The sequence below is a fragment of the Argiope bruennichi genome, chromosome 4, assembly GCF_947563725.1.
Source record: "Argiope bruennichi chromosome 4, qqArgBrue1.1, whole genome shotgun sequence".
In the NCBI taxonomy this organism is placed as follows: domain Eukaryota; kingdom Metazoa; phylum Arthropoda; class Arachnida; order Araneae; family Araneidae; genus Argiope; species Argiope bruennichi.
The window spans coordinates 49,822,396-49,838,007 of NC_079154.1; the positions used below are offsets into that span (position 1 = coordinate 49,822,396).

The 15,612-nt window shown below is 26.2% G+C and overlaps 2 protein-coding genes across 2 annotated transcripts; one reads left to right on the forward strand and one right to left on the reverse strand.

Annotated features, from left to right (window-relative positions):
- LOC129966255 (conserved oligomeric Golgi complex subunit 5-like) lies at positions 1–591 on the reverse strand. The gene has a single exon (XM_056080669.1). The coding sequence runs from the start codon at positions 589–591 to the stop codon at positions 1–3; it is 591 nt and encodes a 196-aa protein (XP_055936644.1).
- A 477-nt stretch (positions 592–1,068) lies between these two features.
- Positions 1,069–13,199, forward strand: LOC129967026 (lanC-like protein 2). The gene is made up of 10 exons (XM_056081659.1): positions 1,069–1,252; positions 1,972–2,071; positions 4,191–4,311; positions 4,860–5,085; positions 6,115–6,265; positions 7,354–7,500; positions 9,359–9,541; positions 9,939–10,118; positions 10,900–10,972; positions 13,053–13,199. Exons 2-10 carry the CDS (start codon positions 1,994–1,996, stop codon positions 13,130–13,132), a joined length of 1,239 nt encoding a protein of 412 aa, XP_055937634.1. The 5' UTR covers positions 1,069–1,252; positions 1,972–1,993; the 3' UTR covers positions 13,133–13,199.
- The last annotated feature ends 2,413 nt before the right edge of the window (positions 13,200–15,612 follow it).

A 15,612-nucleotide genomic window follows, 5' to 3' on the forward strand; every position in this document is an offset into this window, starting at 1 on the left:
TTAACTTCCTTTATTCTCATTTTGTATCGCAGATTTAACATGCTTAATATATCTGAGTTCAGTCTCAATAACTGTTAACCCCATTAAACTATCCATTTCCTCCAATTCACTTAAACAGTTGGCGGCCTTTGATAATTCCGGAGGTTCTTTTGACATATGGTTTTTCAGACGCCTGCATACACGCACCACTCGGATTATCTTTCTCAAAAGATCACAAACAACATGAAGCCTATGTAATTTGCGCGTCAGAGTGGCTATTGTTTCGTAAGGCTGAACAACTTTCCCTTTTAATTTTTCGGCAGATGACAGAAGATTTTGAATCTGTTGATGTACACCCACAAGTACCTCTTCGAAAGTTTCGATCTCCGTAGCTTGGGAAAGAAGATCTTCATAATGAGAAGACACTTGGTGATGTAAAGCTTTGTCTAGAATCGAAATACCAGCGCTCAATTTTGCAAGATGTTCTGCCACCGCAGCACACTGTACAGCAGATGATGTTATTGCTTTTACATCGAAATCGTCTGCAGTAAATTGTTTGTAAAGTTCGTCTGATTCGAATTCCTCCAAGCCTTTAATCTCGTGCAAAAGCATGATGGAAAGTTATAATATTTATTAGAAATCGTTTGTTTCAGCTCTTAAAATTAACAATTCTCGCAAAATAGAAATCCAAAACCAACCAAACTACCACAACAAAATTTACTTCAATTCATTTCTAATGAATTTAACTAAGATGAACATGCTTTCATCAAGAAACAAATAAAATTTTCATCAAGACAATAACTTTCATCATGATAAAAAAGTGATATTTATTTAAATCTCCTTATAATATTGCAATAGTTTTCAGAATTTCAACATTAATTTGATAAAAGAATTAATTTTCAATCAAAATTTCGGCAATGCATTAAAATGCATTTTAATTCATTTATATTATTATTCCGAATTAGTATTTGACAAAAAATAAAAGAAATATCCGTTTCTTTATGAAATTAAAAATACGAAACGTCATAATAAACGTTTGTTATATTTGTGCAGGTGTTTGAATGGCAACAATACCTTTGTATCTGATGTTTATTTTCATTTGTTTTGAAATTGAGAGTAAAAAAATTCCGGCGGCGAGAGACGCAGAAGCTCTTATAATTGTTCAATAAATTAACAAAGAATAAACCACGTATCATCAAATTGGTTTAAAAATAAAATTGCCAGTTAATAGAATTTTGTTATTATTTTTGTAGTTTGTATTAAAACATAAAAGGTATGAATAACTTCGTATTATTTTGTTTTAACTGAATCTCGACTATTAATATGCAGTTCTTTCTGTATTGAAGTATTTTGTTTTTTATCTTACCGTTAAAAATGAACTTCCTCAATAAAACGACTGTTTTTTTGTTTTTTTTAACTAGCCATTATTGGATTCCATCTGTTAAAATATTTATAATATTTGAAAGATTTAAATGTAATCGACAAGCATTAAGTTATGAACTAATGAAAGATGGATACATTTTTACTATTCTATATTTATTTATTCTTTTTTTACAAGTTATGTGTAATTTTTTTTCCACCTGTGATATATAGTAAATAATAAATATTTTCTTAAAAATATTTTTGCTTATTTATATGACAGTTGAAATTAATGTTTCGAAAACATTTGAACAAATATTCCAAGAATTAACAAATGGTGTGTATAAGTTCTAGAAATAAAATTCCTTTCCAAATAATGAATGAAAATTGATCTTTGCAATTTTGGAAGTATTGTTTATCTTGACTTAAACAGTGTTAGACAAGATATATATATTATATTGGAAAAAATTTCTTTACACATATTTAAAGGCTTTCATTCAGCTTTAATTTTTTTTTTTTTCACATTTTAAAATTTTTTACCCATTTGCTTGTTTTATACTGAATTGTAATTTCCTATTATACATGAATTTTAGAAATGTAAAGATTATATTCATCATTAGTATTTTATTTCAGCATTTCCTGTGTTGTTTGAATCATGAGTGAAAGAGAATTCAAAAATCCTTACCAAGACTATGATGAAAGTTTCAAAATATATGATCATGACACTGGCAGGGTATTTATTATTTTTTCTCCAGTTTTAAATTTCCATGGAAAAGCATTTATAATTGTAGACAATTTATTATTTAAATTATATAGCATTATGCATCATCTAATTATCACAGAATTATATTTAACTGTAATTTCACTATTAGTGTAAAAGCTTTTTTTTATTGTACAAAAGATTTGTGAAAATTTTATACATTAATATATTATAAGATTCAAAAAGCATTTAAATGTTATATGCTACAAATGCCAAAAATAAAAACTTTTCAAATTTTTTTATACTTTGTGTTCTTAGAAATGATGCTTTAGATTTTGAAATTATTAAGATATATCAGTGCAAATATATTAACTATAAACACATACTTTGACTTTCCTTATTTATTTTTTTTAATTGGTGATTATATTAAAAAACAACCACTAAAGAAGTTTGAAGTTATTTTTAGTAAAAACTGTTTCTTATTAGAAAAGAAATTTTATATTATTGCAACATAGAAAATGTGAAGAATAGTGAAAGCATAACGCATTTTTTTCTGATTGTAAAAAATGTTCTGTATATATATATATATATATATATATATATATATATATATTCTTTTTCTGCTTGATTTAGAATATGACTTTCCTTGTTTTGTAAACAAAGCAACATTTCTTTATTTGATGTTTTTATGTTTTATCATTTGATATTCGTTCTATACTTGAAGTTAAAAACTTGAAATTTAGTGCATAAATGTATTTACCTGTCGCTAAGCAAATACATTTATACTATAGTGAGTTGGCCAGTGGTGAGATATGTTTTATACCACACATATCTCATGAGAAAAGTGGTACACATTAATAACATTCTTGGAGTCATAAGCATTGATATGAAACATTGTACTTCTGAATGGCTGTTTGAAATTCAGTTGATGTTTTTCCACCTATAAAATGTAAAATGAAGTAATGTTTATTTTTCTTAAAGTTATTTCTCTAAAGAATGGAGATGGGTAGAAAGCAAGTGCTTCCTTATGATACATTTAAAGGTTGTAAGTATTCATATTGAATTCAAGTTTTTGAAATTAATCCAGAGATTGGGGTTGGTAAATTCAATTAAAAAAAACATGTTTAATTATTTTTCTTATACCATTTTGATAGATTTTTTTAAAAATATTTTTCTAATTTTGATGCTATCTGTTATGTTATGTGCAATGCCATATAAGCACTGTTAGAAAAATAAAATTAAAAAAACATATATAATCATTTTTTTACTCCATTTTGATAGATTTTTTTTTCAATATTTTTCTAATTTTGATGTTATCTGTCATGTGCAATGCCATATAAACACTGTTCGTGATAATATAAAAATTTATTTTAATTTCAAGTTTATAATATTAATATAAATAAAAGATATATTTCTAAGCAGTTACTGAAGGACTTTCAGAAATGGTGTCACAGCATCATTCATTGCCTTAATTGTAATAATCTTAAAATGAAATAATATTTTTTCTGTCCTTATTCAATTTTATAATAAATTGCATTGACCCATCAATTTTTTAAAAGTTTTTGACTGACTCCTAAAAAAATATTTACACATCCTTAAATTAGATCATATCATACAATAAATTATTATTGTCAAATAATACACTGTTTTTGTTCTTTTCATTTATATTTTTATAAGCCGTGTCCTGGCATAGGGGTAGCGCGTCTTCCCCGTGACCTGGGCGTCCTGGGTTCGAGTCCCGGTTCGGGCATGGTTGTTCTTCCTGTTCTATATGTGAGAGGTGTGAATGTGCCTCCCTGTAAAAAGGGGTTGTGCAAGTGAATGTGATGCGTGAATAGCTAAGACGTACTCTTGGCCCTAGTTGGCGCTACTAAAACAAGAGACGCTCCCTTGGCTTAAAATCACTGACTTCGGCAGCGATCTTGTCCATGGCAAGTGCCATTATAAACAACAACAACAACATATTTTTATAAATAAAATTTTTGTTATGAAACTTTATTATTATTATTTTCTTGCTTCAACTTGCTTATTTTTTTCATTTTTATGCTTCGATTTTTCATTTTTTATTGTTTGACTATAATATTTTATATTTTTATATTAAATTGAATTTTTTTCTTGCAAAATGCTGAAATGTTCATGTCCTAAATTTCAGTTGATAAATGAAATTGAAGGTCCTTTGACAGAGAATGTATTCATCTTGCTTCAAACTCTGGAAAAACACCTGGCTTCTGATATTGATTGGTCTGACTCCAGCGTCTACACAGGAACTTCTGGTAAAAAAGATTTTTTTATCAGTCAGTTAATAAAGAAATAATATATCTGTGTGTATTTGTGTTACTTTTTAATTTATGAAATAAAGATGATGAAAAAAATGTTTGAAATTATGTTTATGTCCACTGTAAATCAGTAATCCTGATTGTCGGAACTATCTTGACTAACTTCTGTCTATTGTTATACAAATTTCTATTGAAGTGTATTCTGAAAGCAGTTTTTGATTTAGCATTCTCTGATGCAATAACACTCTTGCCAAATAGTAATAAAATATTAACAATATACACAGGTATAGCATTATTTTATTGAAAGTGCTATCATATACCTTCAAATATAAAATATCTTGACATTGAAGCTGATGGCTAATCTTTTCTACAAGAAGAATTAGAGTTTATTTATTTTGAAATCATGCAATCTTTCTTTTTTATAAAACGTATATAAATTTCATAAAATGGCAAGAATTTATGCACAATTCTAATATCATGTGAGAATGTTTATTTTAAATTACTTTTATTCATTCCTAACTGATTTGATTTAATCTATTGTGCAGGCATTGCATTGTTGTACCTTCGCTTTCTGGATATAAAAATAATTGAAGGGAAAGCTGGGAAGAAAGACTTTTTGAAGGATGCCCTGTCTTATGTGGAGCCTGTAATTCCCTACCTTAAAAAGAAGAGATTCTCTTTCCTATGTGGTGTACCTGGACCTCTGGCCATTGCTTCAGTTCTTTTCCATCTCAAAGGACAATATAAAGAGAGCATAGATCTTGCTAGGAGGTTTTGTTAATTGAATTTTTTCTTTATTATAGATAATTTGAATATTGTTGAAATGTGTTATTTGTAATTTGAACAGAAAATATGACATATTATTTTACAAATTGTACAAAAGACTGGTCACAAAGTTATTTTGCATCAACAATATTCTTTTATTTATAAAAATAAAGGCAGTAGTATTTGTATGCAATATCTTTTATGTTTTAAGTTCTAATGCAGGTCTTTATACATATTATATATTGTGAGTTAATAATCTTATTCCAAGTGTCAAAAACAACAACAACATCAATATTTTCTGATATTTCTCATAAATGCATTAAGTATTTTGGTGCCCTATTTTCTTTCTGTTTGGCTGGAACTAGATTCCTCTACCAGAGCATAGTTTACTTGGTTTTGGAAGGGTCAACTTAAAGATAGAACATACTTTACTTCAGAAAATAAATGATTAAATGCTGTTTACTTGACTGTTACTTAGTAACTATCAAGTTTCAGTAGTGATTCATTTTATCAAACATAATAATTCAATATTGCATTTTATATCTTCAAATAGTTAATAATCTAACCATGCAGCTTAATGAATAAGTCTATACATTTGCACTTTTCATTTTGGTTCTTTCAATCAAATTACTTCAGGAACTGAAGCAAATTTTATGATAAATTTTAAGGAAGGGGGTTTTCGGGTTATATTTTACCTGAGAAAACCGTACTATAATATTACAAAAGAAAGCGATATAATCATATTAATATCTCTCAAAGCAAAACTGAAAAGTGATGTAAACATAATTAAAAATTTATATTTCCCTAAATTATTTACAATGTCAGTATTGTAATTTTTGGCTATTAATCACTTATACATTTAATCATTAACTAAACTCCTATGTCAAAATATTTTAATTTCTAATATAAAATGTTTTAGTTAGTTTAAGTTTTCCTTATCTAATTTGTTAACTTTATGAAATAATTTTCATGATTTTAATAATCTGATTAAATTCTCATAATAAAAGCAGCATGTAAATTCTTTATTTTCTGAAGATTGGAAAATTTGGAACGGGATGTATGTTCCCCTTCAAGTGATTGTCCAGATGAACTTCTGTATGGTAGAGCTGGATTTCTTTTTGCTCTACTCTTTCTTCAAAAGTACCTCCCAGGCCCTGATGAATTCCGAGAAAACACTATCAAAGAAGTGAGTTTAAATTAGAAAATTGGTTTTAATATGTTTGTCAATGTTTTATTCCATACATTTGCATAACTCTTTTCTTTAGTTAATTTATAAGTAGCATTTAATAAAGCAGCTTTTATTTGTAAATAATAATATAGAACATTTGAATACTTGCACCAAGTTTAAATTATAATAATCCATCTATTCCTTAACATATTTTATTTACCATACTATTCAGTTACCATACTTTATTTCTTTCACCCTTGCTTGACTGGGCATAAAAATGATGTAGTTTCATCTGCCTGTAAAGTTTATATAAATAGAAAGAAAAAATATAATTTAAGTATAACTACATTTCTAAAAAAAAATTGTCTCATCCATTTTCGGCTCAATAAAAATTGCGTCAATAAATATAAAGAACATTGAAACAAAATCGCATCATGATTTATAATCTTTCATTTCTTTCATAATTATTATGCTATAAAAGACTGCTAACCATTGGTTTATTTTATATCATTTGCTTAGTCTTTATAAATGTATAATGCTTAAAGCTAGTTTTAAATCCTTATTAAATCCAGTTATAATTGTTTTTTTCTCCTGGAAATTTTTTTTGTATGTTTATAATGCTGTGTTGCAATAATTAAGTTAAAAATTATAACTATTTTTAAAAGATACCTGTGAAATATATATATATATTAATAAATAGTTTAATTCAGCAGTTGAAACTTTATTATGACTTTATTAAAATTCATTTCAATGGATATTGATTCATAGAGGTACTATAATTTAAAGCATGAAAAGTTAGTTTTGTTGAAGAATTGTTTATGATTATTTATTCATATGAAATCTTAGGTATATTTTTACATTGTTTATAGATCAGCAAATTTTCTTTTTCCTGTTAAAGAAGCTTGAAAGTCACTTAACACTTGTATCACTGAATAAAACTAAAGCATATATTAAAATTATTTTTGAAATGGGATTTTGGTTTCCTTGTAGTATTTGCACAATTCATAGAACTTAGATCATTAAACAGTGAAGTTAAAAATAAGATCATACTTGCTTTATGATTTATTTAAAATTATAGCATGTATTCTTTTTATGTTTTTTCACAGGTAGTAAGTGCTATTCTAGCTTCTGGACAGCGTATGGCCAAGAAATTCAAGAACACACGTAAGATTCCCCTTTATTATGAGTGGCATGAGAAGGCATACCTTGGAGCAGCTCATGGGTTTGCTGGAATTCTTTACATGCTACTTCAAGTAATTAAAATTTTATGTTGTTAATGTTAAGAAAGACATAAAGTTGAATTGAAATGTGTCATACAAATATTTTATTCATGACATATTAACATGATAAAGAATATAAGCTGGAATATTGTCTCTTAATATGTTTGTAAAAAATGTTTGACTTAACAGGACATTAAACCTAAACCTACCAAATTTGGTTTTTCAAATTCTAATTTTGTTATGAAAAATTAATTGAAATCTTAGCATTTTTCACTAATAATTTTAAAATATTTGGTTAGTCAAAAACCATTTTAGAAATACTTAATTATTTTTTTTTTTTTTGAAAAATTAGGTTTTTATTTGTATCGCTTTTATTTGCTTACAATTTTTCCCATTTCTATAAATATTAAAAATATTTATTAGAAGTGGGTAGTTTTCATTATATTCTCAACTGTATATTTTATTATTTTAGTAATTGCATGCATTTACACTGTGACTATATGATAGTGATAGCAATATTAATTTTTTTAATGCTCATTATTGTTGCTATAAGTTGAGAGCATATTTTTATAAACAATTGCATTAACATTATCATACTACAGTATTTTCTATATTATTTATTAAAATATTAATTATTAATGTATTTTATCATTTTCATATATTCCTTTTTATAACACGAATTTGTGCAATGCAATAAAGTACTGTTTCATTGTGTGAGATTTGTTGTAAGGCCCATAAATCAACTTTGTTTCACATCCCACTTTTTTCGGTGGAAGAAAGGATCTTTAATCCTATTAGTCTTGATTATAAGTAATATTTTTAATGTAATATTTATTCTTTTCAATAGGAGAGATTCCTTGTCAATTTCTATGACTTTTTTGCAAATCAGTTTTCATTAATAAAAATAATCATTTTGATTCTTTTTATTAATGAATACTTATATCACTTTTTTTTAATTAGATTTAACATTTTCAGTTTCTCTGTAACTTATATTGATTAGAATACCTGAATCAAACTAAATATGCATTTTGTTTGTTTCATAAATGATGATCATCATATACTACTGAATTCAGTTGAATACTCTTTATTTGAATAATTTGATTTAATTTTTTGTTTATTTGAATAATAAACTGCAAACTGGAAATAATTGATCTAATCAATAGGATGTAGTTTTATTTCATTTTATTGTTAGACTGGTGGTAAATTATTTTGCTATTTATAAGATATTGACTAAGAGATATAAGTGTGAATAAAATTTTGAAAATGTAAACATATCATTTGGAAAGAGAATATCTTTTGATAAAAAGTCATTGGATATAAATGTGTACTTTATAAGTTCAATTATTTTGTTTTCTTTCAAAAATATAAGTTTTCCATAAAGTAGAAAATAATGAATGATGAAGAGAACAAATTCAGTGCATAAGGTGAGCATTTGTGCTCTTAGCTAAACCTTATTGATCCTTATTATTGTTGTAATCTGAGGATAAAAATTTAATGATCTGTGATAATGACTTTTTATTGAAGAAATAATTGTCATCATTATCAAATATTAAACAATTTGATCCTGTGCATAATGAATTATATATCATACTTTTTATAAGTGAATACAGTAAAAAGATAAATAATGATATATGAACACAGAATTCTGTAGAGATCAATGATTTTTATTTGACTCATAGAATCTGATAAAAGTGAATAAATAATCGATCATTAGCAACAGTACTAGACTCAGACAGTTCAATTTTGAGGATTGATATCTGAAATGTATTTACAATCTTCTGTGAGGAAGCTTTACTTTGTTCTATTTCATATCATCATAATATTTCCCATCAATTTGTTTTAATGCATTTTGTTTCTTTCACAATTTTTGTAATTACATTCATTATTTCAGGCAAAACAGTATCTTAATCAAGAGCAGTTGGACACTCTGATCCGTCCAACAATTGATTTCATTGTGAGCCAGCAATATCCTTCAGGGAATTTTCCATCTTCTTTGGGGAGTCCTAGTGACCGTCTTGTACACTGGTGCCATGGAGCACCTGGAGTGGTGCACCTCTTACTTCTTGCTCATGAAGTAAGTTTGATACAAATAAAAATTATGATAATTTAGAGAAATCGTAAATTTTGATGAATTAGATGTTTGGAAAGTAAATTGCAAGCTGAGATGTAGTTCTTATTATATAATAGTTTGAAAATATCAATCTGCCTGTTGGGTCAGATTTTTAAAATGAGTTGAAAGTTTTACTAAATCTTATAAAAAATTTAATTTACTAATCTGAAATTTCATCTTAAGCATTTTTTCTGTATAGTTCTTGATAATTATCTAATAAATTATACATAATATATTTATAAGCGTTTAATTAATTTATTTATTTTTATTCAAATTATATATTCAGTATTTTTAATTATTAAATATAGTTGCAGCTTCCTTTGTGATTTTTTAAAAAATTAATATTATTTTTTTCCCCCAGACGTTTCCTGACGATACCAAATACTTAGAAAGTGCAAAACGCTGCAGTGATGTCATCTGGCAACGAGGACTTTTAAAGAAGGGCTATGGCATCTGTCATGGAGTTGCTGGCAATGGCTATGCACAACTTAGACTCTTTCAAATCACTAAAGATGTCAAATATTTGTATAGAGCTGTTAAGGTACAGGAATAGGATTTAATATTATTTTTATAGCTAAAATTTATCTGATTGCTGACAGTTCATTACCAATATGAATTATAATAATACCATTATGTTATTTTCTGTGAAAGGGCATATTCAGATTTTAATTTTTAATCTCTGTCTTCTCTCTTTCGAAATTCATACATTTATTTAACTTCTTGCACCATAAATTAAATGGCGGAAGCATGTATACCGACTGCTTAGCACATCATTATAAGAAATCATCACAAGAAATAAAATGAATTCAAATAAAAATTAAATGCAGAAATACATGCTTATTTAGATTTTTTTCTATAATAGACAATTAATTCAAAAATGGAATTGTTTAATTAGAACTTGTTAAAAAGAATTCTGCAAAATAAAGTATCAGTTAAAAAATTATAATCTCATTATTTACAACTGTAAAATGCATGAAAAATAGCATATTCAATGAATGATATTTATTTAATATTTTATTTAAAAAAATAACTTTTGAATATTTATTCATCATTTCAGAAGAAATCAGGAAAACCACATCATTTAATATTGTTAGTAAATAAAAAAGTAATGTTATTGCTTTAGACACATACTGCTTTCCTGGACCAAGAATATAGATAAATATCAGAAATTGAATGTTAATCTTTCTCTTTGTAATATTATTTTAGATTATTGATTTAGATGATTAGATAAATTTAAAATTTGCTGCTGAATCTTACTGTTGATTCTATATACACTTTCAATATTAAAAGCCATTTTATTTTTTATTTTTTTTATGTTTCAGTTTGCTGAATGGTGTTTCGATTATGGGAAGCATGGATGCCGCACTCCCGATAGACCATTATCTTTATTTGAAGGTGATTGCCTTTTCTTATACAGTACACTCTCGATTATCCGCGGAATTGGGTGGCGCGGCCGCCGCGGATAACAAAAATCGCGGATAATCCGAAAAAAGATAAAAACGGGTATAGCAAAAGAGAAAATAATCATTCCAACTTTGAAAAATCGTTTTATGTACAGTAAAACGTAAAATAAACAGCAGGAAATGTTTAACTAACGCTTAATATTTTAGTATATCACTCAAAACTAACCTAAAATGTGCAACAGAAAAGTGCTTTGTACTTACGAGAAGCGTCAAGGATACACAGAAAAATTAATACATACGTACTGTTTTAATACTGTAATGTATTATGTAATTACAAAAGAATAACTGTAAAACTACACCTTTTTGAAGAAATCAGTCATTTGTGTTTGCTTCTTGCTTTGGAAGCATTTTCTCTTTGCTTGGAAGCAAAAAAAAGACTTAGTGCGGCAGGCGCGGATAATCCGCTCCGCGGATAATCCGCCCGCGGATAATCGGGAGTCTACTGTATTTAAATATCTTCAGATTCGTTTTTGTTTATCAACTATAAGTTTATTAATTAGTCTTTTTATTTCTTTGTTTTTGTCTATTCATTTAACCTATAATAGCAATTATTTTAATCAAATTTCTTCAAACTGTGAGAAATAAACTTTTAAAAGTGACTGAAATCTACATTTTGATGTATATTTAATTAAATCTTTAGGATTTAAAAATATTTTACCTATATTATTTTACAAAAATATTCAAGAATAATTTATATTATTTTAAATTGAGCAAATATAAAAATATCTTTAAAGTCTTGAAATTCGTTTGTGTACTTCCATTTCTTAAAAAATTATTATTAATTAAAATCTGAACCCATGTAATAAATTTTCCAAATTATATCATTGTTTATTTATAAGTAACTGGTTGTTATCATTTCCAAGTGACACTCATCTATTGCTCATATATATATGTAAGCAATATTTTATGTGAAGCAGAATGCAGTTTCAAAGACAGTAAAGAAACTTTCGATTTTTTTCGACTTTTATTTCATCTTGGAGAAGAATGCATTATTTATAAGCAGGAGCGACGAGCAACACACACAACACAGAAAGAAAATGAGGGAAAAGCTGTTGAACATTTTAACCCTCTCTTATATAACCTGAGATATTGATAGGGAAAATATTTCTCCATAATGCTTATATACAATGAGATTTCGATAGGGATTTTCACTACACACGCCCAAGGACAGGGGAAACACAGGGATCTTTCAAAAAAGAATGTGCCAATTGGACTTTTTTCTAGCCCTTCACACGGAGTGTGGGAAATTTAGGCTTTTATCCGATTCAGCAATTTTACAAAGCTTTTATATTAATTAAGTAGAGACAGTGGAATTGGATCAGGAAATAAGAGAATATTTTAGAATGAAGTTACTGTGGGCTAAATTAAGATAAAACCTTGGAAATAAATTAAAGTGAAATTAGAATTTAAAATATCATATATATATATATATATATATATATATATATATATATATATATATATATATATATATATATATATATATATATATATATATATATATACAGAGAGAGAGAGAGAAGTTCATATTTTAAAAAATAATAATAATATAGAGAAAAATTTCTATTTGTCATTGGTATATATTGTTTTCTAATATAATTAAATATATACTTCAATGGATTCAAAGGTGAAAAGATTAAAAAAAAATGGATTTTATAAACTTAAAGGAGTTTTTCAAACTATACTGTTGCTCAGAAATTTGGAATATTTTTTCTAAAAATAGGTATTTTCTCTTTATATTTATGTTTGGAAAATAAATTTTACCATAATTAAAGCAATAATATCTTTTTATTATAACCTCATGAATATTATTGGTTTAGATCATAAAAGTTTGATTTCCATCCTCTTTTTGGTGGATGAGTTTGAAAAATAAAGTCAAACCTTCAATGTGTTTAATTTATTTAATAATTTTTTTTTCTGCGAATGAATTGGACTGCTTATTTCATTCTGGAATTTTGATATTTCAGTATAGATAGTATTAAAAAATCTTCTGAATATACTTCTTTTTTTAGGTTTTGCTGGTACTATCTATTATCTTTTGGATTTGTTGGATCCTCTACATTCAGCTTTTCCTGCATTCCAACTTTTCTGAAACATTTGTATATGGACATTTGATCAATAAATCTCATATCTCTAACTGGAATGGCTTAACGCTCTCATCATCTGTGCATGCTTTCAAATTATCAACTTTGCTCCAACAAAACTACTTGTTATACAACTTCAAAATAAGTCATTAATCCTAAAGAAAGCAATCTTTGTCGTATTTTTGTTTATATAAATATATTAGTTTGAAGCAAATACTTCAGTATTCAATGTTAAACAAAATTAATTTATTGCAGTTTTTTTTTTTTTTTTTTTTTTTTTTTTAAGTTTCTGTGTCTTATAAATATTTTTTAGACTAAATGAAGAAAATTTGACCATTGAAATAATCATGATATTAAATATTTAGAAAAAAACATGTAAATTATCTAAATGCTTGTGGATTGAATCGTATCTGTATTTTGCATGCTTAATTTCAAATCTACAATGATTTGAAATTGGCTTAAATTAATACACCTCTGTAAAAAGAAAAATAAGCTTAAGGTTTTATATAACTCAGTAGAAATATTTATAGTTAGATTTTGGTTTTATCAAGCTTATGATGCTTTAAAAGATTTAACTGATGTTCATGAAACTAGAGAATTCAGGTTGGTAAAATGGTGAGTAATTACATTAGTATGAGAATAATGCTTTTGATTTTTTTTTATTTATATTGTTAGAAATTTTATTAGGTATATAGAGTAAAACTTCTTTAAACCCTCTCAGTGGCCACTTTTGTTTGGCTTAGAGAGATAATTTTAAAATAATCCTTTGGAATGGCCATTTCTGAAAAGCATTGGTGGTAATTCATTCAACTTCAATGAAATCCATTCATTTCATGTTTTTGATCTTATCCGTTTTATTATGAGAAGAGTGAAGAATAGGCACAAAAATAAAATCAAAATTGTTTGTCATTTTCTCAACATGGCAAGAAGAGTGATCTTTTGCTAGAGTAGAAAATACAAGCATTCACAGTTACTAAACTCAGAACAAGAAGCTGTTTTCACTGAAAACATAGCCTTTTGATCTCTTAATAATTTCTAAGTATGATTTTCTGAATCTATATTAGTGTATGGAAGTCTTGCACCAGTAGATAACAGAAAATTTGTAAAAAAGTCATATTTTTCAATTGTAAGAAAGCACAGATGAATAAAATCATTAACCACTAACTCAATAGATCTTAGACAAAATTAATGTTACCATTGACCCATTGCCCATTCCTCTTTATCTATGGATGAATTATTTATAAATTTACTTTTCTTATTAAAAAAATAAAATTTCTATTTGAAAATGTTCTTATTGGTTTTTAAATAATTTTCTGTTCAAATTAAATAAAACTCAGTAGTCTGTCTTCCCCTTACAGAGAAAAGACCTAGAATTGATAGCTAAAATTTTAGTAGTTAAATTTAATACATTATTTGTTAAGCTTGTTTATTTATAATTTCAATACTATCAGAATGAGATGCTAGACAGGATAGTTTCAAAGTGTAATCTAACTTTAATTTACAGAAAATATGAAAAATATAATTTTACTTTTTCTATTGTACGTTCAGTAAGTTTTTTTCTTGTTTTGTATCTGATCGTTAGTTGCAAAAAATTAATAATTATAACTCAATGAATCAGTATATTATCTTACATTAAATGATGAAAAATTCTTTGGACAACAGCAACAAAAACATAGGAAACACTCATTTAATCTATCATAAATAAACTTTGTGAGTTATAAATGCTGTAAACTTTCTATTGTAACTTTTTTTTTTTTTTATTTCCTTTCTTTTAAAAATAATTAATGTGATTTAATGCAGTTATCAATTTTTACAATAAAACATAAGTAATATTGACATAAAAATTGCTTATATTTTATTTTATTATGATGTTTTGATCCTTTGGTTATATTTATGATAATTGCCTTTGTCTAAAACAATTCCTTAATTTTTTTTTCATAATTTCCTAATTACATAAAAAGAATGGTTTGTTTTTCATTTCATTTGTGATCTTCATCTATTCTTTTTCTTAGAAAATAAACTCTTTTATTGTTTTATATATTATTACTTTACCCTTCATCTAATCATAATAGTAATAAAAAATGTTTAGATGCTATCAATACTATCAGAAAACTTCCCACTATTCTAATAATATAGAACTTTTTGCTTGCAGAATTATACTGAGCAATTCAATAGACAGTTGCAAATAAATATGTAATGTATTAACTTTCTGTTTAAAGATCTCATGAATCCACTGTTTATATGCAGTATGTTTAATGTCAAACATAAATCATTGTTGCAGATGGAGTTTTAAATAAAAAAATTATATATTATTTTAAAAATTGATAAATCTACACCTGCACTTTTAAATAAATACGATCTTGAACTATTACTGCTCTCTTTTTTTTTCAGTTCTAAATCTGAAATTGGGAAACCAGGAAGTAGTTATAGTAAACTTTTGGAAATATATGTATAGCTTAACTATTCATTTATAATATGAAGAAAAAAC

Excerpts from the sequence above, each read along its gene's own strand:
- LOC129966255 (XM_056080669.1), bottom strand. The coding sequence starts at position 591 with ATGCTTTTGCACGAGATTAAAGGCTTGGAGGAATTCGAATCAGACGAA.
- LOC129967026 (XM_056081659.1), top strand. The coding sequence starts at position 1,994 with ATGAGTGAAAGAGAATTCAAAAATCCTTACCAAGACTATGATGAAAGT. Across the intron at positions 2,072-4,190 it reads ATGATCATGACACTGGCAGG|TTGATAAATGAAATTGAAGG; the intron begins GTATTTATTATT and ends CCTAAATTTCAG. Across the intron at positions 4,312-4,859 it reads CGTCTACACAGGAACTTCTG|GCATTGCATTGTTGTACCTT; the intron begins GTAAAAAAGATT and ends TCTATTGTGCAG.